The sequence below is a fragment of the Montipora capricornis genome, chromosome 2 (assembly GCF_036669925.1).
Source record: "Montipora capricornis isolate CH-2021 chromosome 2, ASM3666992v2, whole genome shotgun sequence".
NCBI lineage: Eukaryota > Metazoa > Cnidaria > Anthozoa > Scleractinia > Acroporidae > Montipora > Montipora capricornis.
Genome location: NC_090884.1, coordinates 66,541,684 through 66,566,807, shown reverse-complemented (window position 1 = coordinate 66,566,807; position 25,124 = coordinate 66,541,684). Strand labels below are relative to the sequence as shown.

At 38.8% G+C, this 25,124-nt stretch overlaps 2 protein-coding genes and 1 long non-coding RNA gene across 4 annotated transcripts in view; 1 reads left to right on the top strand and 2 right to left on the bottom strand.

Moving 5' to 3' along the window:
- Nucleotides 1-3,732: 3,732 nt before the first annotated feature.
- Nucleotides 3,733-19,180, bottom strand: LOC138031876 (fez family zinc finger protein 2-like). Of its 2 annotated transcripts, none has more exons than XM_068879492.1 (3): nucleotides 18,404-19,180; nucleotides 9,144-9,364; nucleotides 3,733-6,756 (listed from the first exon to the last, which is right to left on the bottom strand). In XM_068879492.1, exons 1-3 carry the CDS (start codon nucleotides 18,412-18,414, stop codon nucleotides 5,921-5,923), a joined length of 1,068 nt encoding a protein of 355 aa, XP_068735593.1. In that variant the 5' UTR covers nucleotides 18,415-19,180; the 3' UTR covers nucleotides 3,733-5,920. The 2 variants fall into 2 exon arrangements, with proteins under 2 accessions (XP_068735593.1, XP_068735596.1); XM_068879495.1 differs by having other exon boundaries at nucleotides 9,144-9,361.
- On the top strand, nucleotides 16,860-23,133 carry LOC138031886 (uncharacterized). The gene is made up of 2 exons (XR_011128251.1): nucleotides 16,860-17,351; nucleotides 22,566-23,133. It is a non-coding gene; the product is annotated as an uncharacterized lncRNA (long non-coding RNA).
- A 740-nt stretch (nucleotides 23,134-23,873) lies between these two features.
- The window catches only part of LOC138037666 (MFS-type transporter SLC18B1-like), a 29,062-nt gene continuing 27,811 nt past the window's right edge, over nucleotides 23,874-25,124 (bottom strand). Inside the window, exon 13 of the mRNA XM_068883567.1 lies at nucleotides 23,874-24,706. Coding sequence (XP_068739668.1) covers nucleotides 24,701-24,706 — 6 coding nt within the window. The 3' untranslated portion in view covers nucleotides 23,874-24,700. The remainder of the gene's footprint in view (nucleotides 24,707-25,124) is intronic.

Genomic DNA, 25,124 nt, shown 5'->3' with positions numbered 1-25,124 from the left:
AATTAAAGGTCGAGGGACCTCGACTGTACTTGACTTATTAAAGGTTTATTGTTTTTCGCTTCGGAGTCCAGATTTAACTCATTTTCCAATTAAAAAGTTTGGACATGTCAGCTAAAAGTGTTGTTTTGAGAGGCAAAGCCTAAATTAATATGAATGGTGCTACAAGTAGCTTAGCTGACCTTTTTATAGCCTGAAAAGAGAAAGAGTCTTTCTTAACTCTTATGGTGAAAAAGATTAACCAAAAGTCAGAATAGACAATGCAAAGAGTAGAAAGCACAGTACTCGACGAATTAACCGAGAGTTTGTTTGCATAATTTATCACTACAGATCCTTTTACTTAACTGTTTTTTTTGCATTGTTAAATTATAGCGATGAAGGCAAGCATTGCAGGCACCAAATACCAATCGCAAATGCCATTTGTAACTTGCATTTAACAATTTTGAGTCCACGGTCTCAGGAAGCGATTGAAAATACCATCTTCCGACTATCCGATATCTAAAACGTTTCTCTTACTTCAGTTGACTTCCGTACTGTTGGCCATAAGGTGAAGCGAAAAAAGAACAGAGTGTCAGTTACCTTACATTATTAATACAGACCGAGAAATCAAGGTAAGAAAGTTCTTTATTGTATTTAGTCTTGATCATCGAGCGGGAAAGCACAATTCAGTAAAGTTGGCTGTAGTGTAGTGTGGCATCAGCATAATCGGCTAATTGTCTGTGGGACCCAATGAAATGTAAGATTCACTCATGACCACTTCGACTTTCCCACAGTAACAATATGGACTTTAGGGAGCTTTCGCAACGACAACGGCGACGGCAACGAGAACGTAAAAAAATGGCTTATATATAGCGAGCAAAAGCAAAAACTTTGCACGCTCTGCACGTGCATCTTTTCTTTTTTGTATATTTCTTTGCCGTCGTCAGCAAAACAACAACGTGAAATGATCAAATTTGAGGTTTTAAGGCCAGTTTAAACGGTTTCAACAATTGCTTCGAAATGCATTTAACACTTTGTTGAACCAAATGTTTGGTGCGTTTGAATAGGTCGTCCAACATTGTTGAAAGCGTAAAAAATGTAGAGAGCTTGTTGAAAGCGTGTTGAATCAACTTTAAATAGGTTTAAACTTTTATTCAACATCAATTCAACTTTTCCGTTGTTCTCGAAAATGTTGAATAGTGTTGCAGCCGTTTGAACACTCTGTTCAACAATTGTAGAACACGCGCATGCTCACATCAGGTCACAAAAGTCAATATGGCGTAGTTTATCTGGACGAGAGACACTGGTTTCTAGTTCTCATTTCGTCGCAATCAAATTTTGCGAAAGTGTTGGTTTTTTTGTTGGCGCAATGTTGGAGCCCGGTTTGAACGGCCTCTGCACAACTTTGTTTTTGCGTCCAACATTTGCCCACCATCTGTTCAACTTGTTGAAACCGTCTAAACGGGCCTTTAGAGAGAACTTGCGCGCCTGAGGATAATTTTTCCTTTTTTCCCCTAAATTGAGCGCCGTTCATACTAGTTTTGTTCTTGAGTGTTTGCCACACCCTTGTCACGTTAAAATGCTTGGAATAGTCTCAAAGCGATTAAAATAACGCGAATTCACATTTAACGACGTTCTCGTTACCGTCGTCGTTGCTAAAGCTCCCTTTTAACTGATTCAAGTCACGTCGAAATATACCTTTGCAATATTCGTACAATATGGGCGAATCAGCCTAAAAAATAAATAGGGACTTTAAATCTACGACGGCGACGAACGACGAAAGCGTCACCTCAAAATATAACTTGGCTCTATCATAATTATGTCTTTCGCGATTATTCAGTCTCGTTCATGATCATTTGGTGAGTTCACGTTGTTGCTATGCAGAGCATCGCAAAAAATGTGCGCTAAATTGCGTGCAGCACGTAGCACGTGCAGAACTATTATTTTTGCTCTTTCAATCTTTTGCGGCGAGTTTGCCTATTTACCGAGTTAGGATTTCGAGTTGGATTTTTGAGTTGCATGGATTTCCGAGTTGGTCAGTATAAACTGCAGGTTATGATGTAACTGTTGAAAAAGCTCAAACCCTTTAGAAGAGCTAAAAGTTAAGCCTCAATATTGTTTTATGCCTAATTAGGCCTAAGGTTAGCACTTCTAAAAGGTTTGGGCTTTTTCAGCAGTTACGTATCAGTTACGTACATTATAACCTTACTCTGCATTTCACCGCTGGCCAGGGTTGCTCGAAGCATGGTTAGCACTAGCCGGCGTTAAATACCCATGGATACCAAAAGGTTTTCATCCCTCTTAACCAATGGTTGGCGCTGACCAGTCTTCCAGCAACCGGCTCCTGGTCTGCAGTCTGTATTTTACACTGACCAACTCGAATCCAACTCGAAATCCTAACTCGATAACTAGTCTGTCTCTGTTGTCTTAGGTCAACGTTTTCGTTTCTAAAAATTTCCTAACACTGTGCCGAGGCGGAAAAGCGTTAGGGACCATTTGGTTGTAGGGGAGGGGAGGGGAGGGGAGGGAGGCGGGGCGCATCGTTTACCAAACTAAGTAGGCCTGTCTCGATTGCCCCGGCACTTTTTCGCATTTTGGACAAAATTTGTGACCTTTCTTCATATTTTTTGGGCTAGTTCGGAGCAACATTTTGTCTTCAAGAATAGTTTTCAGCAAACCGGAGTTCTTTCGCAATCGAAAGTGAACGTACAGAAAATTACACCGTTAAGGACGGTGCCTACTATTGTTATTGCGCATACGTTTTGCGCATCTCAAGATACTCGGATTTCCTATCGATGATGCTTACTAATACAGGGATATTTTTCCGCGTCTTAGAATTATGCAGAGAAAGTAGATCTTAGTACGTACTATTGATATCCAAAAAGAAAATTGGGGGCAACCTTGCATTTTTAAGAGATAATTAAGCTTCAATTTGTGAAAGAATGCCATACATGGCTCTGTCTTTCAAAGCTTTTTACAAATATTGTTGGTGAATTATCTTTGAAAAATGCGTGGTTACCCCCAATTTTCTTTTTCGATTTCAATAACACTTGTTAAGATTTACATTTCCCGGCTAATCATAAACCGGGGCAAAAATACCTTTGCATTAGTAGGCACCGCCCTTAAACTTCCAAATGAGCAAAAGTTGATAGGAACGGATACGACATATTTATCTTACGAAGCACGACTCCTGATGAACTGGTTTGTGAAAAGATTTCGAGACTGAATGTTAGTCAAAGAAATTTTTGGCTCCTTGGGCGATATTTTCGATATTCAAATCTGGGGGTTGGCTGTGTCCCCAACGTTTTCGTAAGAGAGAACTACAGCACCCCTTCACGTGGCTCCCTGCCCCTGCCTCCCGCTTGCTCCGCTGTCTACGCCGTGTTTACGCGAGTGCGTGCGCAGCACCCGAGCGCTCTCTACAAATAAGGCCATCCCCTTTTTTTTTCGTTAAGCGTCGAATGAGTTTCCTGATATTATGCAAGGTAAAAAAACAAAAAACAAAAACAGCAGTAGACTAGCAACCTTTGTGGCATGACTAGAAGATTTGCAGCCATTTACGAGCCTACAGGTGTCGTAGTCAGCTTTTCTTTCCCTTCGGGTTGTTTAGATTTGCCCCATTTAATACACCTGTGTTTCATTTTGCATGGGATTTCTTTGGGTTTTTTACCTGCCCTTTCCTGTGGTTTTAAGAACGAAGGTTTTATGTAGGGTTTTTTCTTATTGATTATTTCTTATTTTTTAAGAACGAATAAATTTCATGTTCAAATATTTGTTTATCCAACTCACTTGATTTAGTTTTGTTGTACATGTACTATCTGGCTGTTTCTTAAATTAAAGTTATTATTTTCACACAGAGTTTGTTCTGTTTTGCTAACTCCATTGTGAGGTTGAGAGTTTGCTTTGTGAATTTCTTCCTCATTTTACAGACTAAATTTTGGCTATGATTTTTTCTCAACTCACCATCCACACACACATTAATTTCCCCCCACTTACCCACTTTACTAGAGATTATTATTTCAGTTAGTGGAGAGGAACCCCATTCCTGTAGGGGGATTCTTGCTTCAGCACCATAATCATGCCACAAAGGTTGCTAGTGTACTGCTGTTTTTGTTTTTTTATCCTTAAACAACTATCCCTTTTTTTTTTCGTTAAGCGTCGAATGCGTTTCCTGATATTGGGTCGGTCGGTCGGATTGAAAAAAAAACAAAAGCCTAAAAAAAAATCATAAGCAGTCTCGGAATCGGAGGCCTGGTACCCCAGCATCATAGCTGTGGAGCCAGGAAAACAACAAGACGTGAATCCAAAATCAATATGGCGAAAAAGTTGGTGAATGTTGTTGCTTAAGACAGCGTGGGAAAAAGGATCAACCACCGAAACTCCTATGCGACATAAAAATGGCTTAAAAACGTCGTTACCTTTATTTTTTTGGAAAATGCCGGAAATTTGGGTCGGTCGGACGACGCTAAACGGAGAAAAAAAAAGGGATGACCTAAGAATTTTAAACGTTGTTTCTTCCGAAATACAATCTTCTCCTGCTTTTCATTTTACTTTATAAGCGCCTAAGAAATTTCAACAACAAAAAGCTTTTCAGTTTTATAAGAACAAAAACCATGGAAAGGCCTCCAATGCAGCATAATCTAATTTTAAGAGGAAAGTCGATTGTTTTCCTCGATGGACCTTACACAATTAGTTTTCCGCCGAAAAAATTCTTTTCTGGTTTTCTTGTCGTTCTTCAATTAGCAAAGACTTCCTCTGGAGTCTTTTTCCTGTTTATTTTGCTGTACAGATTTGTATATTTCCACTTAGCTTTCCGGCGAACGCATTTCAATAGTACCTTTGCCTTCAAAAAAAGTCATAGAATGCAAACTCTCCTGAGCCTGTTTCTCAGTTATAATCCGCGAATTTGACCGTCACTGTGTAAGCTTAAAAAATTTTGAGTTCAAGGTATACAAATTCATGGATACAAAGAGGCCTAAATTGCCACCTGTCATAAATATTCGACAAAATTGTATCGATGCTGTGAGATTTTCTTGGAGCAGCAATTCCTAGGAAAGTATAGCAAATTATCTGAGCTCTACCACTGACGCTAAAAAACTTCGATTACCTCTGAAATGGGTCATTGCCGAAGCATGACATTTAAAGTAATTTAAAGATTAACAGATGTATTAATGTTTGCTACCAATGTGTACATCCGTTAGCCTCTGTCACAAGTTGTTTAACAAACGTTTGTTTTTGAAGACGATTTTCAGCACAAACACCAGCTACTGTACGTTGAAAACTAATTAAGACCAGTTTATATTTTTCCAGTGTTTCCGACGTTTCTTTTCTTTAATTAATTAATAGTTCCTGTATGCACCGGAAAAACTGGTTTGGGTTTTGTTGAACAAACAGAGCTTGCATCCTGTGTTAGGAAGGACATTGAGCACTTACAGGAAAAGTTTATAACTACTGACAGTTTTTAGCAACTTAAATTTTCACAACGCCCCGTGAGACATAAACGGCTGTCAAGGCGGAAAGCTAGTAACGATTTTGCTTAATACGATTTGGTTTCAAAGAAGGACATTCTTGGGCCTTAAAGACCTTTAATTAATTTGTTGAGTAGTAGTTTCCTTGGCGTTCGCGCTTTTTCGCGGTCTCCACTTTAGAGTGTTCTGTTTGCTTTTTTCAGTATCTTCTGTTTTCTTCTTGTAGGCCAATAAACTTGATAAAACTAGTTAAAAGTTGATAAATAAGATAATTCTCGGCCACTGTTGAATTTAATTATGACCAACCCTAAAAAGTTGCTGAACCGTATTGTTCCTTTGTTGATCAGAATCACTGAAATGCATAACTTCGTTTTGCTACATTTGGTGTCATAAAATGTAACTGAGGCTTCTTTTCAACTAGTCAGCAGCTGGCAGAAATTTGAAGCCTAGCAAAGTTCCGTTTCCATCGCCAAATGCTAATGAGCTGGAGAAGAAATGAATCTAGCCTGACCAAAGGAAAAGTCTTCGAACTTTTTCTTGTTGCCATGAGAGCCTGGTTTGTGGACATGACTGTGCCTCCTTAAATCCACTTTGCGGTAGAACGCCCGTCCACATTTGTGACAAGCAAATGGCTTGAATCCGAGATGCTTTCGGCTGTGTGTGATGAGATTGGACGACTGGCTGAAACACTTCCCACAGTGGCGGCATTTGTGCGGTTTTTCCCCTGTGTGGACAAGCAAGTGTTTCTTCATGTCCGACTTTTGGTGAAATCGTTTTCCACAATACTCACAGGAGAAAGGCCTTATATCGGCATGTATTAACATGTGGGTCGACAAGGTGGAGGATCGTTTAAAGAACTTGCCGCACGTATTGCACTCAAATATCTTCAGAGTGGAGTGTGTTTTTCTGTGCTGGGCGAGACTTACGAAATGACTGAAGGTCTTACTGCATGAAGCGCACCCATAAGGACGAATTCCTGCATGTGATCGTCGCACGTGCACCTCCAAACCATGCGGCGTACAAAATAGCTTGTGGCACGTGTCGCAAGTGAACGTCTGATCTGCATTACTCTGCGGTGTTACAATTGGCTGTAGACCACCTGTAGCTTGGAGTTTTCGGTTTTCCACGCTCTTCACGTTTTGGGTGGCAAGTGGAATTTTCATGTCCTCCAACGAAGCTTGAATTTTAGGAAACGCACTTTTTGTCAAACTCGCGGAGTTTAACAATTTTGTAGCATTCTGGTTTGTCAACCAGAAGTTATTGTGTGGCACGCGTATGAGGGGAGCCTTGTCGTCGTTAAGAATTCTTTCCTCTGTGTGAAAAAAAGACAAAGAAGACATTGCTTGCCTCAGTTATCAAATCGAGTGAAACTGAAAGCTTTATACACTACCTGGTAAACGAAATAAACCAAATATTAAACACCGAGAATGAAGACTCCTCCGATCCTTGAAAAATCGACAGAAGGTTTGGGGAAGTACATTTTCGAATCGCTTTCGGAACACAGAGTCAATCTGGAAGCCGAAATGCGAGACGTTTAAACAAAAATAGAAAATCAAAAAAACCTTTTTGCAAAATTGTTTGAAAATGCAAAGGACGCGGCCATGTTTGAATCAGTATGGAAATGGTTTCTCTGGGCTAGAAAACTAAGAGAGAAACGTAAACAACTCCTTTATTCACATCACGGGACGATTGTTCGGGTTGGTTGAAAAACATTCTTGAAACCAAAATCAATATAAACATGCATAGGATAATTAGCTTAAATTCGTAGTCAACCTACAAAAGAGAGATGCTGTGAGGTTTTTCAAATTTTTTTTCTAAACTAAAGAGTTCTATTCCATGTGAAAATAAAATTCACTCTCTTTGGTGGTTTCTTTCAATTTGTTTCTTTTGATATTCAAGGTTCTTAATGGACTTACTTACACAAGCCTCGGGCAAGACATTAGCGTCGTTTCGCATTACTTGTTTCAATTCAAAAGAGAGCTGAATATAAATCACAGATTGCTTTACCCGAGGACGGTACTCGACGCAGCTGGAAGATTGCTTATCAGAACTGAGAGAAAAAAAAATTGACCAAATGAATAAGACATTTTTGACCAGAAGACATCATTTTTCGAGAGTTTGTTATTCTATTTTTTAATCCATTTTCGGTCGAAAATTGATATCGACCATCTTTTTTCAATGGCAAGAATTTAAAATTCGTCCCATTTCTCGCGTAGAGCAAGATGGACTTTGCCTAAGCTTTCGCTTTGATTGTGTTTTCACAGTTTTATGGTTGAATAAAAACTCCAATAGGCAGGTTTTATGGTTGACTAACAACTCCAACAGGATCTTAGAACTGACGTTTTTCTCAGTATACTGCGTAAAGTCAGAGATAAACGAGAGTGCGTTTACATGTAGACTGCAAATCCCAGTTTTATTCACAGCGCTTTACTTTATATGATACCTCGGATTTTCTCTAATTTAATTTTAAAAAATCTTTATTTAGCGACATTGAAATATCACAAAGACGGCGAAAGGTGAATTTGCGGTTCAATAATTCACAGTGACTGTATGAATAGACCAGGTGAAGGAACCCAGTGTTTCCTCTCTAATCACTCGCTATTTACACAGTCAAGTTAACTCATTATGCAGATTAACTTCAAGGAAAGTATATTCAATGAACCGCAGGCTTTTAATCTCTGTGACACATTTTCTAGTCGAGGGCCCGCATAGAACACAATTTCTTCCCGGTCGGGTTCTTTTTAACTTCATAATCCACGTACGTGTCAAACCTTGCAGGTGAATATTGCTCTGTATTGCCCTCCTACAGATCACAATCTTTCAGTGATACCGGAACTTTACTCACTGCATGAGAACAAATACCAAATCAGAAAATTTTTATCTTGAGTCGGACATTGTCGAACAAATAACAGGCATTTTCTACCTTACTGCACTGTTTTGTTTGCATAAGCGGGGTTTCAATGAAGAAAATCCTCATATCCGGACGGACACAAATGACTTTTCTTAGCGAACGTCGAAAACTGTGATTTCAAAGGAAATCACTATTCCGATGAAATCAATTTCTTTACCTTTCCCGGTCGGGTGTAAACAAAACAAAAGCAAGATTCAAAGAAATGCCAAAACTCCTTTAAGAAAAGCAATAAATTATTAAGATCGCATTGCAGGAAAAAGAAAAATCTTGGTTTTAAATTTCTAGGCGTTTTTCTCCCGGCAAAGGAGTGAAAATCCCCCTTTTTTACACTTGTTTCACATTTACACTTGTTTCACGTTGTTTTATCATGTGTCACGAAGCTTCCAAGATGAGCAGATCTGAATGACTTTTTCTTCTAAACCTTGTTAAAATAATTAAAAACACGATCTTGAGGATTTTCTGCTCCCGTGCACGATGTAACAAGTCACTCAAATAACCAAATTATTCATTTCAAATTATTTTCTTTTCGCAAAAAAAATTTTACATTAAGTGACTCTTTTAACAACGCGTTTAGTCGCTGATTCTTTCGACAGTTGCGAATTAAGACTCTTTTAATACTTCCTCACACTAAAAAAAGGCTTTAATTTGGGCAACTTGCAGTGATGAAATGATGTCAAAATGTTTTAGTTCAAATGTTTAGCAAAGTGCTGAAAATTATGATCCATTTTTATTCCTAAAGGAGTTGAATAAAATATTGAAGTTTTAAAAAAAGGAATAAACTATCCTACCTTGTCTCACTCTTTGGGTCACGCTATTGCTGGTTCCTTTACCACGTAATCGAATCAAGAAAGATTTCGGCATGGTGTCGGGCCGAGTGGGAAATCCTCCGAGTGAATAACTTTCCGTGTTAGTTTGCTCTTGTTGGATCTTTGCGGAAGTCTTTTTGACAAGCAGTCCAGCTGATCCGCTTATGTACCCTAGGTCGAGTTTTTGAGGCAGTTTCAACCTGCTGGTCATCAAATTTAACTCAATCAGCAGGGCAGAGCAAATGTTACAATTAAACACGTCAGATGAACGCCTTGTGTTTGATTATAAGGCTGGTTTTTTTTCCCTACCGTGATTGGCTTTCGCGTTCGTGATATTACCCCGTTAATGAACTCCATGTAGTTGGTTTAGAACTCACTTCGGCTAAGAGGAGAAATTTTACACCAACTTTATTATGGAGATTAGCAGTCAAATCACCCTTCTTTGGGTTGTAAGCCTTTCTCGAAACGAACGCAAAAAAAAAAAAAAAACGCCGTACTTTTTAATTCACCAAGTAAAACTTATTTCGTTATATGATTGCGTGTTGTAGCGTATATTATCTTTTCGACACGCTGTGCTAAATAAATCACATTTCCATAAGAAAACGAGAAACATTGTGAAGGGATTTCATTTAATCACATAGTGAAGTTTTACCTTTGAAATAAGTGTGTAACTTTAATGAAACTTTAAAAAAAACCTCAAGCAACTTGAAATTTGCAGCTGACTTCAATGATCAAATTACTTTTCATTATGATTCCTTTTTCATTCATTAATGTACCAGGTAGTCTGGAGGCTAGTAAATAACTAAAAGGTCATCCTAAAATCGAACGCTAAATCAGAACAGGGATTTCTTTTTTTTGGAGAATAAGAATTTGTATCGTGAAGACATTTTCATAGACGAGAAACTAGAGCAAAAGATACGACTCTTTCGAGCTACCATCGACCCGCAAAGCACGTTTGAGTTCACGTATCTAGCATACCCCACAAAGAGAAATTTAATTGTTTGATTAAAGCCATTAGTTTTATCAGCTCTATAAGAGCGTTTCAGTTCACGTCTGATGAGAAAAATGATTAGCGTAACAAGCGATGAAAATTCAATTCATTATTCGTACTCAGCCTTGATTAGGGATCAGATTGCCACAAGGTGGCATCAATCAAATCGATGAATTAATCAAACCAGAAGCTCTGCTTTGTTAAAACAATTCTTGTGATAATCAAGGAGGATGTTTTTATGGTTTCCTTGATGTCATTTCAATGTTATTTTCTCAGACACGTATTGATATCACAGACCTAATGAATCTGTGAAAGGAATATCTGTGATATGCACAAACATTTCTTATCTTCTGATACCACAGGTCCCTTTCGGCGTCATTTAAATTCGTCGAGCAGTGATATACATGAAGCATTGCCAAGAGTTTAAGTTAAAAATTCACCGTTTTTTTTTATTATAAATCTGAGTGAGCCATGCGCGGTTTCTTCATTTGAGTGCAATTGACAACTTCAATTTCGTGAAATATTTTATCGAGCTAACTCTTCAAACACCTTACGAATTCTGTTGAAGCCCGAATATAGATTGGGAAATCTGTCTCCATGAGAAGTTGAAACCGCCTAAAATATCCTCCTTTTTCACAGAATCTGGAATGGATAAGTTTCTCTCTATTAAATTGAACTTTTATTAACTTATTTGACGCGGTTTCAGTTCATTTGACCCAACAAGAGTGCTTGTAAATAACCGAGGACTAAGATAATTAAAAGGTCACGAACTCTAATGGGCATCACTTTTTTGAGCAAAAGCTCTGAATGCGCGGCGTGTATTAAATACAAGGAAAATGACTTGTTTATACCGTAAAGATATAAGTGATACAGAAGTTAAGAAAACTCAAATGTGGAATGATGTGCGTACATGAATGTAACTTGTAAAAAAAGGCAAATTTAAAGGCTCTCAGCGACAGATTTGAAGTTTCGGTTGCCTTAATTTTTCTCAAAATCTTCACAAATTACTTAATTTTCATAGCACATTAGCTGTGTTTTTGTGGTTTTACCTTGTAATTCTTGCCATTTTTAAAATCACATGGATATGACCACTCATTTGTCTGCAAAGTGGTCGGTGTTCCTTTTTTCATGTTACACGGTATCTGCCACCCATGACACTTCAGAGATTATTACAAGCACATTGGTCAGTAACAAGCGGCAAACCAGTTCAATCAATTTATATTGTCCGTTTTCGTCCGCTGAGCTATTTGGCTAGAGTGAATGGCGATATGAGTTGGCAAACCAGAGCTCGCCCTAGCTCATATATATCAGTACATTATGCAGGACTACTACCCGGTCAAGTTGCATGACATTTAATTTTCTGGCTTCTTTTGATTTATCGTTTAACATTCGCAAATCTTATGGGAAGTGGCACAATACCCCCAGTGAGGGGACAAGTAGGCTTAAGTTTCAATGACATGGCGAGGTAATATTCTTTTTTTCTATTAACGAAAAGTTGCACTGAAGCATAAAGAACATTTTGACTCTAGGATTTGTGCACCCCGGGAAGCAACTGTTGCAACAAATTCACCATTCCCGCGGTTTCGTAAGGCTCGTTTTGGCTGCAGTCAACATCTGAGAGGTTAAAAGCAGAAAAGGTTCCTTCTTATTTACGAGAAGGTTGAGGTGACAACAACCGGCAGCAAGTTGTAATTTTCGACAGGTCAGCATTCAGAGTAAAGAAGAACCGTATCAGAGAAGAGAAGGTAAGGACGCTTCGTCGAATCGTCCACGCGTATGTAGGATTCATGTGTATATTAAACAATGCAAGTCTAAGAATAGAACCTTGAGGTACACCTTGTGCCATCACAAAGGTCTCTGATCTTTACGATCTTTATGTGGAGGTACTGAAGTACGCAATTCTTTCCCGGAGAATCGACTGGGGCAATTTTGTTGAGCGTATTATGTACAGCGAAAAAAAAAACACACGCGATCTTTTCCGTACTATTCACCATTAATAGCTATTCACTATGTCTTGAAATTTCTCATAATTGAGGCTGCAGCTGCGCATCCAATTTTGAGAACTCGTTAACATTGCCATTCGGATTTGTACTTGAGAACTTTCGATTTCCTTTCACGATTACAACGCGGAGGCAACAGAATAGCGAAACTGAAACTCCGTTACAACTTAAGGAATTCTGATGAATGATAGAATACAATGGATATGAAATTATTCACACATTAGAACAGCGGTTATGGGACAGTCATCGGTTCGAGCCCATTTCAAGGCCTAGACTTTTTCTCGCAGTCTCGTTCCCAGGGCTTTTCACCGCCGAGAGCTCTGGGAAGGGCCCGTCCCACTCTCGGCGGTGAAAAGCCCTGGGAACGAGGTTGTTTTTCTCCACTTTTTTCGCAGCTGCTGCTACGATCTTCAACTGATGTATTTTAAGGGAATTCTGAATATTCCCGCGTACCCCGTTTCAGTATTGTTAAACAGGGAAAACATTGAAATATTTAGGACGCTTTGTGAGGTCCCAATTGACGAAGAAGGAACGTTACGGCAGAACTAGTGGTCCTTTGAAGTGGATCCTTTGAACGATCGGATGAGGAAAAGAGACTTAAGGCCATCCCCTTTATTTTCTCTGTTAAGCGTCGTCCGACCGACATAAGTTTTTGGCATTTTCAAAAAAAAAAAAAAATAAAATAATGATAATAATCATAACGTAGTTAAACCAGTTTTATGCATAGGAGTTTCGGTGGTTGATCCTTTTCCCCACATTGTCTTAATTTTACATCACAACAACATCAACCAACTTTAACTTTAATTTTTCGCCATCTTGATTTGGGTTCACGTCTTGTTGTTTTCCTGGCTCCACAGCGATGATGCTGAGGTATCAGGCCTCCGATTCCGAGACTACTTGTGAATTTTTTTAGTTTTTTTTTTGTTGTCAATCCGCCCGACCGACCCAATATCAGGGAACGCATCCTACGCTATACAAAAACAAAAAAAAGGGGGGGGGGGAAAGGGGATGACCTAACAGACTTAGGGCGCGTTCGATTGACCGTATTCCGGAATAGGAATACATGGAATAGAAGTTACAAATCCTTCGTTTTTGCGGAGATTCATATTAATATTATCAAACATCTGCTAAAATGCTATTTTGAACATAGCTTTATTGTCCTTGTTTCTGCAAAACGCCACACATAGTGTTTTAAATGATCACTACACGTATTCTTATTCCGGAATAGGGTCAATCGAACGCGCCCTTAAAAAATTTGGAAGATGTAAAAACTGCTAGCTAGTTATGCAAAACTTAATGAATGAAAAGTTACACGTCAATGATATTGGAATGTGTTTGATTGCTAACGTGATCGTTTGTAATTTTATGTTTAATGTTAATTCAGAAACTAATTATATTAAAAATAAATTATTTTACTTATTTCCCTGTGCGCAAAGATCGCTGCGAAAGGTCTTTATTTCCTTCCACAACTAAACTGTGGAGCGACATTAATGACTTGTGAATCTGATACAATTGGTTCTTTTAAGAAAGCGTTAGTTAATTATTACAATATTCCAGAGTATTTTTCATCTTTCGACTATGCCCTTAACTACCAGACTGTGGCTAGACGCTTGCTCTATCTCTTCAAGGTCGCAGTCAAGTCTTCACCTTCATGTGGTCTTGATAATGAGACAAAACTGACTCATTTCTTTTTTACAATGTCCTAATTATGCTGCCTTTAGACCTGCTCACTACTGCTCCCTGTATACCTTTTGATCAATGGTTTAGATATTCTGACCAGCAAAAAGTTGAACTTTTCCTGTTTGGCTCTTCTGACCGTCTCGACAAACAATGAAACGTTGAAATTTTCTATCATGTTCAGAACTTTATATAAGAGTCTAACCGTCTTTCTGTTTCTACCCATTATAAATAACTTAAAACTTTCTGTTTTTGACCTACTTGGTGTATCCCGTGCACGTTTTAATCTTTTATGTTGTAATTAGAGTTTAGATGTAAGGCCCCCGTGTTGAACTCACTTAGCTCTTGGGGCAAACATGCAATGTGAATATTTTTAAATGAAAAAAAAAACATATAAAAATAAATAAGTTCTAACTTTTCCAAATGGTCTTGATACTGAGCACAAGTGTTATTAATATTTTTAAAAATACAACCACACTTTTGAGTTTAGAGAACGTGTTTCGATGTTTCAAAAATCATCATCAGCCATAGTGAGTGTAACATTAAAATTTTTACAAGATAATCCGTATATATGTTACGGTAACTATCAATACAATGACTCTTTGTAGATTAAATGTTCGTTACAAGTACTTAAATTCAAACTAACCGACAATATTATAGAAAACACAACTGAAATAACGGTAAAAGTTTAAAAGTGTAATGCTAAACTGGCATGATCAACTTGTTTGTTGAGTTCGACTAAGCTTCCATACTGAGCGGTTGAAACCCGAACTCAAAATTCCGGATTCCTTCACATCGAGCGAAAAAGCGTTTGGGCCTACAGTTTAAAAAAAAAAAACCAAAAAAAAAATAAACCCATTTTATCAGACATGGTTGAGTAATGCAATTTGTTTAAAGATTAATGAATGCAGTTTTCAAAGTTGCGATTCAAGACCCGTCTACTCTAAAAAAGGACACTAATCGGAGAACATATAAGAGGACACTTAAACCGTGAGCCTTATATCACACCTGATGAAAAGACATCGTGCAAGAGCCGGACGAAAATTGCATCAAATCTGATTGCAGGATCAACCTGGTTGCAATACGAACCTTCAAGTGTGTCTTCTTAGAGGAGTATTTCGCGGTTGGTTGGTTATGATTGAATTCAATGACGCTATACGGTAGATTGTCTATTGACCTTCTTGTGTCCGTTTCCAGGGCACTTAAATGCTTGTTTTTCTTCCAATGCTCTTTGCTCCCTCTGGATTTTTAAAATATCGTTGTACATGATTTCGAGTGCAATTTGGAAGAAATGACACGAGTAAATGTTTTCAAAGATCAACAAAATTGAAACCGTTGAAAAAAATTACGATTGCTTACTTATACCACATTGCACGAGAAAAATCATGTGATTACTTATCAAAAAGATAATGAAATGACAAAAATTTCGTAACAGCTTAAGCTTATCATAATTATGCAAAAATAACGCGGTTGTATCCAAATTTTATGCCATCCAGAGCTCGCAATGGATTGGATCATTGACCAATCAGGGTGCTTTGCTTGTGACATCTTTTTGCATTAATTGATATACCTCCCTCCATCACATTGTTACGTAAAAAGTGCATTCCTCTTCGTCAAACAGAATGGATAAAATTTTTCAGGTTTTAGAGTTGTTAAAAAGCTTTGCTAGTGAAGCATTTCCTTTTGGCAGCAGTTTGCCATCGGCATTTGTCGGAATTGAAAGACAGTATTTCAAATAATTTTCAACATTGCTCGCGACATATCTCGATTGTCGTTGGTTTTAAAGCATCAACGGTTTTGAAAAACATAAGTTGGTCAAATATTTGTCCGTTATTTCAAAAAAAGGAGTATCACTTGAATTGAAATGCGTAGTGTAATTGATTGTGATTCGCTTGGCTTCTCTAGCAAGACGAATGATTGCCTGTGGGTAACCGTAATCCGGGCGGTAGTCATTCACTTTTGACTACCAGCCGTGGGGTGGGTAAAAGCTATGTTTCAATTCCTGAATTTGTTTTTTAATCTTAATGTGGCTTTTAAAAATAATGAAATTAGGAGTTTGTAACGTATCCCTAACACTAGAGCGTTAGAAATCCGGTATGAAAAAGGAATATTTGCCCGCGGTTTACATATTTTGGTCTTATCAGCCCAAGGCTATAGTTTTCTAATCCGTCAGCCCAGAACAAAGTACTGAATATTGAAAGGGCATTGCATAATGAGCTATCTCTGAACTATCTTTGAACCGCCAATATACCAGATAACCGTCCGAGCAACAATGCTTTCAAAATTCGAAATTTTACATAGAATGTAGGGATAATTAGCACCTGGAGATTGGAGATTGAACCTTGAAGTTTAACAAGTTCTGTCACCTTTTGAAATCAATTTGTAAATAACACGAGGCCTTCTGTGAGCGAACTCGTATGTTAATGAAACAAATGTAAACAATGACGTTATCCCTTATTAACGTTTTTAAGGAACTTAAATTTAAGAGATCTTTTATCTGAATAATGCGAGTCATGCCTTTTCTATGTCGCAGCTGATAGCTAAATGATTTTAGTATATACTAAGACATTGGATAGAGTTCCAACGAGGCGCGCTCTGATTGGCTACTCAAACTCCGTATACACTTTGCCTGATTCACCTCCGAGCAACTCGCGCGGAATTTGCTCCCGAAAATATTGTATAATCGTTGCAGGAATAAATGAGTTAAAACTTATCCTTTTTTGCTTTATCATCTCACTGTTTTAGTATATACTAACTTCGCGGCTCGATAAATAAACACCACTAGACACCTCCACTTCGGTTAAGTGGTTGTTAATTATTGTAAAGATTAGTCGGATTTTATTAGAGACTGTTATCGTTACCTTAAATAGCTTTTTTTATTTTATATGTAAATCCTAAAAGTTAGACGTCCCAATTAGTTTACCGTTGTAAACTAGGCACACTGGCCACGTTAATAAAGTTCTTATTATCATTATAATTATTGTTATTCTCGTTATTATTACTCAGTGTGCTATATGAACTTTAGCAGACCGAGCCGTGTTTGTTTCGTGCTACCGTATGCTAAGCTTTCAACTTTCTAATCAATTTCTTTGACACCAGGCGACACTTAAGTGTTGTTTGTGATATGCCCATTGTTTTCCAAAAGTTGTTTTTCTAGTTGGTTGAACAAATATTTGAACCGCAAGCAACCGACGCGTTCATCACTTTAATTTGCTGTCGCCTTCACTTCCGATCAACTATAAGTAACAGATCACCACACACTGTGGATCTCAGTTTCGTGAAGACACCGGTACGTTTACAAACAGGAGAACCTGAGACTTGGGAATTAGCCATGAAAACTGTCATTTTTGCTGTTTCGCTCTTCCTTTTTCTCAGTCATTGTCTTCACATCGTTGAATTGCGAAAAAGCAGGCATAATGACTGGACGAATCAATTACCAACGGTCTGGAGAAATCGAGAAAGTAAAGTTACTGCCGGAAAACACTTACTGAAAAAGACAGGGACTATCCTGGGATACAAGAGGTAACATGTCTTAATTATGTCTTTTTTTTTAAATTGGTCTTTTCCAGCATACTCGAGAGAGAAGTTTGATCTAATATTTATTTGAAAAAAAAAAAACTTGGAGCGACGCGTACGTATTGAGATGGTGTACGTATGATTGAAATACACTCACATTTTTGGTTAAAAGAAGCATATATTTCACACCACAAAGAATTTTAGAAAAGCAGGCAGGAAATGACCTAATATCAAACGCGTTCCTCCATTTTTGGCAAAATGCAAATTTTAGTCCGACGTTGGCCGTTTGCCGAAAACGTAACGCCAAGAATAAACCTCTAATAATTGGCCGCTTTTAGGCTAGACACGCATAATCCGTCCAGACGAATTACGCGTCTCTTATGTTATTCGTTAAGTGTAAAGACGGGACAAACTATAAAAGACGCATAATCCGTATGGGACGAACTTGGGTAAACATTTTTTCTACGTCTGTTAAATTCTTGATGAGTAAATTCTTGGAAATCGAGTTTATGATAAAAACTAACGATAAAAAGTCACGACATTTCGACCTTCCGGAGGTCATTTTCAAGCGCGAGTTAAAATGTACAAGTAAATTAGCATAAATATGTTTGTCATAATTAAAAATAGTTTTAAAATACCATGATCACTAACAAGGCAGTAAAGTATGTAACATAAGTGATGAAATATTTTTAAGAAATGGGGGACATAAATTAATTAGAAGAATAAACAACAATAAGCTTTTATAACCTGATCTAAACAAATAATTTAGCACGGATGGAATCAGATTGTTTGTTTAGCGTTGGTTTTAGGTCTTTGATAAAAAAACATTTCGAAAATAAGACAATCAAATTTGTTTTGACATTTCCTTAAAATTCTAAAACTTTGCGCGATGTCGTCCAGTTCCAAATCATGTTGCTCTCTGCCGATCCTTTGTGTTCCTTAATTCGTTAGTGAAGGTGTCGGCACGTATAACCGACATAACCTACATCACACAGGTCAAACTTAAAATAATACACCACGCATTACTGATTCACCATGACCGGCTTGTCTTCACTTACTTTGATTTCATCCTTGATCTTCCGACTTGTCAACACCGGGCTGATATCTTCATTGACCTTTCGACTGAGTTCACCAAGTTGCCCGCGCACTGCGCAAGTGTTGCTGTGGTTTCGCCTCTGGGACCCCTCATGGCAAACGCCTTTATATGTAATATCGAGAAACAACTGGAAACAGAAAATAAGATGCCTGACGTCTACAAACGCTACGTTGATGATACACTTAGCGTAATGACTGATGTTGAAAGGGGTTCAGAGTTCCTAACGACCTTGAACAACAGTCATCCTTCTATCGACTTCACAATGGAGCTCGAAGAAAACGGCAGGCTTCCTTTTCTGGGAATGGAAGTACATGTAATGAAAAATGGATGCCGGCTAGACACAAAGGTGTACAAAAAACCGACGGACAGTGGGCTACTGTTACACTACCACAGCCACTTAGATGGGAGATATAAACGCTCACCACTGGACACCATGCTTAACCGTGCGTTTAAGCTCTCATCTACATGGAAGTTTTTTCACGAGGAATGTGAACACCTTAAAGAGACCTTTGCTCGATTGTGCTACCCAGACAATCTTGTGCAGTCTACCATCCGCCAATTCATCGATTCAAAAGTGTCTGAAGATTCACGCACGCAAGTATCTGAGAAGCGAGACGCTCCAATAAGAGTCGTGCTGCCCTTAAAGATCAAAGATCTGCAAACGCAGTACGCAGACAACTTGGTGACCTTACTTCATCCTTAAAGGATGAAGTAAGGGAAGACAAGCCGCCCTTGGTGAATCAGCAATGCGTGGTGTATTATTTTAAGTGTGACCTGTGTGATGCAGGTTATGTCGGTTATAGGCGTGCCGACACCTTCACTAACGAATTAAGGAACACAAAGGATCGGCAGAGAGCAACATGATTTGGAACCGGACGACATCGCGCAAAGTTTTAGATTTTTAAGGAAATGTCAAAACAAATTTGATTGTCTTATTTTCGAAATGTTTTTTTATCAAAGACCTAAAACCAACGCTAAACAAACAATCTGATTCCATCCGTGCTAAATTATTTGTTTAGATCAGGTTATAAAAGCTTATTGTTGTTTATTCTTCTAATTAATTTATGTCCCCCATTTCTTAAAAATATTTCATCACTTATGTTACATACTTTACTGCCTTGTTAGTGATCATGGTATTTTAAAACTATTTTTAATTATGACAAACATATTTATGCTAATTTACTTGTACATTTTAACTCGCGCTTGAAAATGACCTCCGGAAGGTCGAAACGTCGTAACTTTTTATCGTTAGTTTTTATCATAAACTCTGTTAAATTCGTTTAGTATAAAGACGAAATTGGATAGTTCGTCCAGACGCATAAAGCAGACGTAGAAAACTGTTTGCCCAAGCTCGTCCTGCAGAATTATGCGTCTTTATAGTATGTACCCTGAAGCAACCGTTCCCGTAGGATTTGATAGCAACTTGACGTTTCAAATTCTGACGGCGCGCAAAATGAGGCGAGAAGCAATGATCATTTCAAGATATCCTCTACAACTGAAATGACGATTATCGAAAATTCGTAATTTTCCCTGGATTGACTGTTACCGTCAATTTAGATTACTTTGTCCCAGGACTTGTGGTAGCAGATGAAAAGTAAAAAGTAAAAGTTGCATCCCTGGACGAGATTTGAACCGAAGCACCCAATGTGAAGGAACTGTTTTTATCCACTTAACAACTAAAGATCAAGTGGCTGATAATTGCACCGATAATTTATCAAATCTAATTAGTATACATAAAATCATTTCTGAATAGTGGCTAAGCCTAGTACTTGATTTTAAAATGGTAACCGACATTTTCTCCTTTTTAAACTTGCTTCTTAGCTGGTGATAATACACGTTTATGTATCTGCCAGTTAGCGATGCGGTAGTCTAGTGTTTAAGTTTTATCGAACAACTATACATGCTAAGTGACACCCGCTAACACCAACCCGGGGTGTCCAACACATCACTCTTGCGCACACACCCTTCACCCTCCATGAACAGCTGTTTCGGCCTTGGCTGCTAATGCCTAATGCTGCTTGGCCTGGCCTGTCCGTGGCTGCTAATTGACCGGGTGAAATGGTTGTGCGCATGCGTGATGTGTTGGCCACACCGGGTTGGTGTTAGCGAGTGTCACTTTGCTTTTATTGTTGTTGTTAATCGAACATTCCCAGGTTCGAGTCCGGGGAGTTCAGGCATTGGGTTGGGATTTTAAAAATAGATATTAATTTCCCATAATCCCTATCAAACGCTAAGAGTTTTAAATTGATGATAATAGTCAATGGGCCATATTCCGAGTTGCTGTTTGTCTCGGTTTCGAAGTGAGTCTTGATGCTCAACTATTGCAAAGGACTGAGTTTGATTTGCATAAGAATACGCAACTCATTTCCATTTGAATGGTTGTGCGCCAGGACTCGCTTTGAAACTGAGGCAGCAACTCGGAAATGGGCTATTTAGAGAAACTTAGGAATTGTCGATAATAGTCATTTCAGAGGTAGTTGATCCATCCAACGGCGGTAGCATTCAGGAGGGTCATCCTTTCAAAAATTGTAATAGACACTTATCCAACTAAAAAATACCCCACCCCCCTCCCCGCCCCAATCAGGGACATAAGTGGGTAAAAACAAAGTTTCACTTAACTTCCCAATTTCGTCATCATTAGATTCTCGCTTCCACGCACCATACAAATACTCTACAAATGTTCAGATTTTTTTTTGTTAGAATTTGTTTTCTAAGCATGGCTTATCACAGGCGTCCCAGAGTCGGAAGGTAAACAATTATAAGGATTTGTATGGGAATCTCGAAAACAAACTGAAAAAGATATTTACCCGCAAAAGTCCTCAATAAAAAAGCCGTACTTTCTTGTCGTGGTGAATTTCTCGCTTTTTGTGTGGTTATTTGCCTGATTGAATGCGATTTAAGCGACTTCTCAAATTCCCGGGTTGTCACTCGTACCTAAATAAAGGAAAGGCTGGAAAGTAATTTCTAGCTTACCTCACATCTCGCCGATAAAATCACACTTCTCCGGCATCAGTCACGCTCAAACTCCGGCGATGGCCACAAGGATAAATTTACTTCCTCTTGATCAAGTTTCAAGGTCCAGCGAGAATCCATTGCTGAGAAACAGCGAAAAATATTCAAATTTTCAAAATCGTCCAAGGCTCGCTTACAACGAATTTTGACACGGCTGGTCAACCGTTCACTTACTTGCTCTCACTGTATCGAGGCTCAAGAGAACGGTTGGCCGGAAGTAAATTTATCTGTGTGGCCATCGCCGGAAGTTGGAGTGTGACTGATGCCGGAGAAGTGTGATTTTATCGGCGAGAAGTGAGGTAAGCTAGAAATTGCTTGCCAGCCATTCCTTTTTTAAGGGGAGAGTGACAGCCCGGGAATTTGAGAAGTTGATGAAATCGCATTAAATCAGGCAAATAACCACACAAAAAGCGAGAAATTCACCACGACAATAAAGTACGGCTTTTTTATTGAGAACGTTTACGGGTAAATATTCAGTTTGTTATCGAGATTCCCATACAAATCCTTATAATTGTTTACCTTCCGACTCTGGGCCACCTGTGGGCTTATCGAATTCTGTTTTCAACTAGGTTGATTTCTTCTTTATATGGGAAAAAATCATGATTAATACCTCGAATGTCGGTTTGAAGCCTTAACATCTCTCAGGCTCCAGGGCCCTTGGGATGTCTATGCAGTTATAAACCGCCGTTAATCTGTGATTCCTGTAAAAGACTGTCTAACGACTACCGATCTGACGCCAAACTCTCTGGCAATTTTATGGAGTAAGTTAGGGTTACAAATATTTTCACTTGGGCCGAAGGTGACAAAAGAAAACGGCCATGTTTCTTTTTTGGTCTCGCTTACGCACATGCAGGCCCTTAATGCTTTCACAGAAGATTTGACCACGTTCCTTGGTAATCAACGCCATAGCAACTGTGACAGAATACCGAAAAAAAAAAAAGGAATTTTCCGAATGGCTGCCACAGGTGACGAGAATCTATCAGAACAAACACAGAAACTAAAAAACAAAACCAATCTGATTACCCCAATGCGTTCGGTAGCTGAAGTGGCACGGCCCAAGTAAGGGCTACTTGTAGCCTTTTTAATAATTTTTACCATCGAACGTTTTGCAGAAAGTTCTACAACGACCCTGAAGTGATAGATAAACCTCGTCCTCCGGCGTACGGCTATCCAGAATTTCCTCGACCAGGCAAAAGAGAATTCTCACCCAAACGAACAAGTACCACACACACTATGCGAAACAATGAAAAGATGGAATAATTGTGTGTATGCAACTATCACGAAAGCTGCTGACCACAATTGAACGGTGAAGGTAAATGGAATAAAAAGGTGTTTGAAAGCTCTTAACTAGTATTTACGCAAATAATCCTACAGAACATTTTGTCGCGGAATGCATATCACATAACTTTCTCGGTCGTATTTTCATGATCATGTGCATGGTACTAATACCTAGCTGGGGCTTAGAGTCCGTTTTTCTATCTCTCACAACGTTGTTAGTGTCATGGAAATGTCTCGCATGAAATAATCTAAATTACAAATTAAAAATAAGTGACGTTTATCGTTTCAGTCAATGCAAGGCACTTCTTCCCGAAAATGTATTATTGTTATAACAAATACAGTAAAATTTAATGATACTTTCAGTTGTAATTAGAGCGGAAAAAATAGACACTCAAACTTCTTTACTGCGTTTCCTCCTTGTGTTTGGTAACTCTCCCACGAAATCCCCGTGGTCTCCGAGCCCTTCCTCGGAAACTGTCGAGTCTAACCTTTGACCTCCAGAGTCCAGACGGGTCACTTTACATCGACTTTGATCTTTTTCCATAGAAACTGGAAAGCATCGACCCAATGATGCCGGGAAGAGGAGACCGTTAAATAAAAATGATCATGTTTTGCTTAAGACGCGAGTCTGCTTCGAGCACCGTCCACTGTGGTCGGAGGAGGCTCGCCACAATTAAATGATCCGATTTTTCTTAAGGCGTAATCTCCCACGTGGCCATCTGTCCGTGTGCGTTGATGGACATAGAAACAAGACCTCGTCAGTGCGCAAACACTATCATGATAAAAGACATGCAGTCAGGATTCCGGATGACCTTCACAATTGTTTTAATGTGCTGAAAAAATGCCAGAACAAGTTTGATTGTCTCGTTAATGAGAGGTTACTCATTAAACAATTACGACCGTGTTTAAATGTACAATCCGACTCAATTCGACCAAAGGTCTTTGTCTAACTCATGCAAATTCATGACTCTGGACTCTCAGTTTCTCTTGAGATCGTATATTTAATTAATTTTAGTTTCCCTTGACAATGGCGCCAAGATGTCACCGAAACCTTGGACGTTTTTATCGTTAGTTTTTGCCAGTATATGTTTATCTAAATCATTGTTAATTACACTATGTTACCACAAGAAAAAAGTTATAAATATGTACTTATACTTTTATTGGCGTCCAGATTAGTGGGCTCGGGATGCGAGCCTAAGGGCCTAAGGTTCCTAGGAAATTGGGCGAAATGGCTATGGGCGAAGCTTTCACGAGTCTCTGCCTACAAGAAACTCCCTGCCCATTGTGACGGAAATCTTGATTTATTATTACGCAATGAAAGTTCCACGGATCAAAAGGATGACTTCCATTTCAATATCTCTCTTGTATAAAAAAAAAGAATACCTTATATAAGTATTATACAAGAACAGATAAATAATGCATCCATTCGACGAACATGATTGTTTATGGTGGAAGTACGACCGACCTTAGTCCACTGGCACTCCACTAAAACAAACCATGATTTTAGAATATGCTATATTTATATTTTTGAACAGTACTGCGGAATAGACCTTAAATGAAAGTTAGAAAGATCATAGCAGCAAGCCTGAAAAACGTAGGTTTGAACGGGTAGTGCAGAATGAATTCAACAACAAAGCATGGATTTTTCAGGCTTGCTTGCTACTGTAAGTTGCTTACCTCACGGCCATGACCTTTCTAACTTTCAATTCATAAAACATAACATTGCTGGTGGTAAAACCTACTAAATGACTAGCTGGCTTTTTAGACGGTGCGGTGAAGTAGAATTCGGCATCACCGCCGACAAATCATTACTGCTTTGAACCTGTGCCCACATGTCAAGGACCCAGTCGTGCCAGTTACGCCGCCTCTTTCTGAACTCTAAGATGAAGTCGATCACACTCGCAGCCCTCGAGGCTCCATGCTGTTTTTTGCCACGAAGTCTGAGAAACCACAAAACACAGCTCGTGTTTTACGCCTGCAACAAGCAAATCACAAGTTTTAACACAATTGCTTGTGATCTCGGAATCTGATTGGCTGTGCCGAACTCAAATGAAATTGTCATTTCGATTTAAGCACGGCAGTAGCACGCCGTTTGAAACCATTAAGCGCGGCACGGCTGACTTAGGTTCGGCACGACTACTTAGCACGGCAGGACTTGCCGTGCCGCACGGCAGTAGCACGACTTGGTTTCAAACGGCGTGCTATTGTTGCGCCGAACTCAATTCATAAATTAATTTAATGTATTTTTCATTATTTGCATCCTATTACGCTGGATGGATGGTTTGTTTTGTCTTTTGAATTTGGCACGAATGTATTAGGTTCGACGTTTGAAACCGCTGCCGTGCCATCGTCGTGCCACTGCCAAGCCAAATTCATTTGAGTTCGGCACGGCA

What these genes read in the sequence shown, in the direction of transcription:
- LOC138031876 (XM_068879492.1), bottom strand. An exon ending in GACCCAAAGAGTGAGACAAG is followed by an intron (nt 6,757 to 9,143) that starts GTAGGATAGTTT and finishes TTTTTCACACAG; the next exon opens with AGGAAAGAATTCTTAACGAC.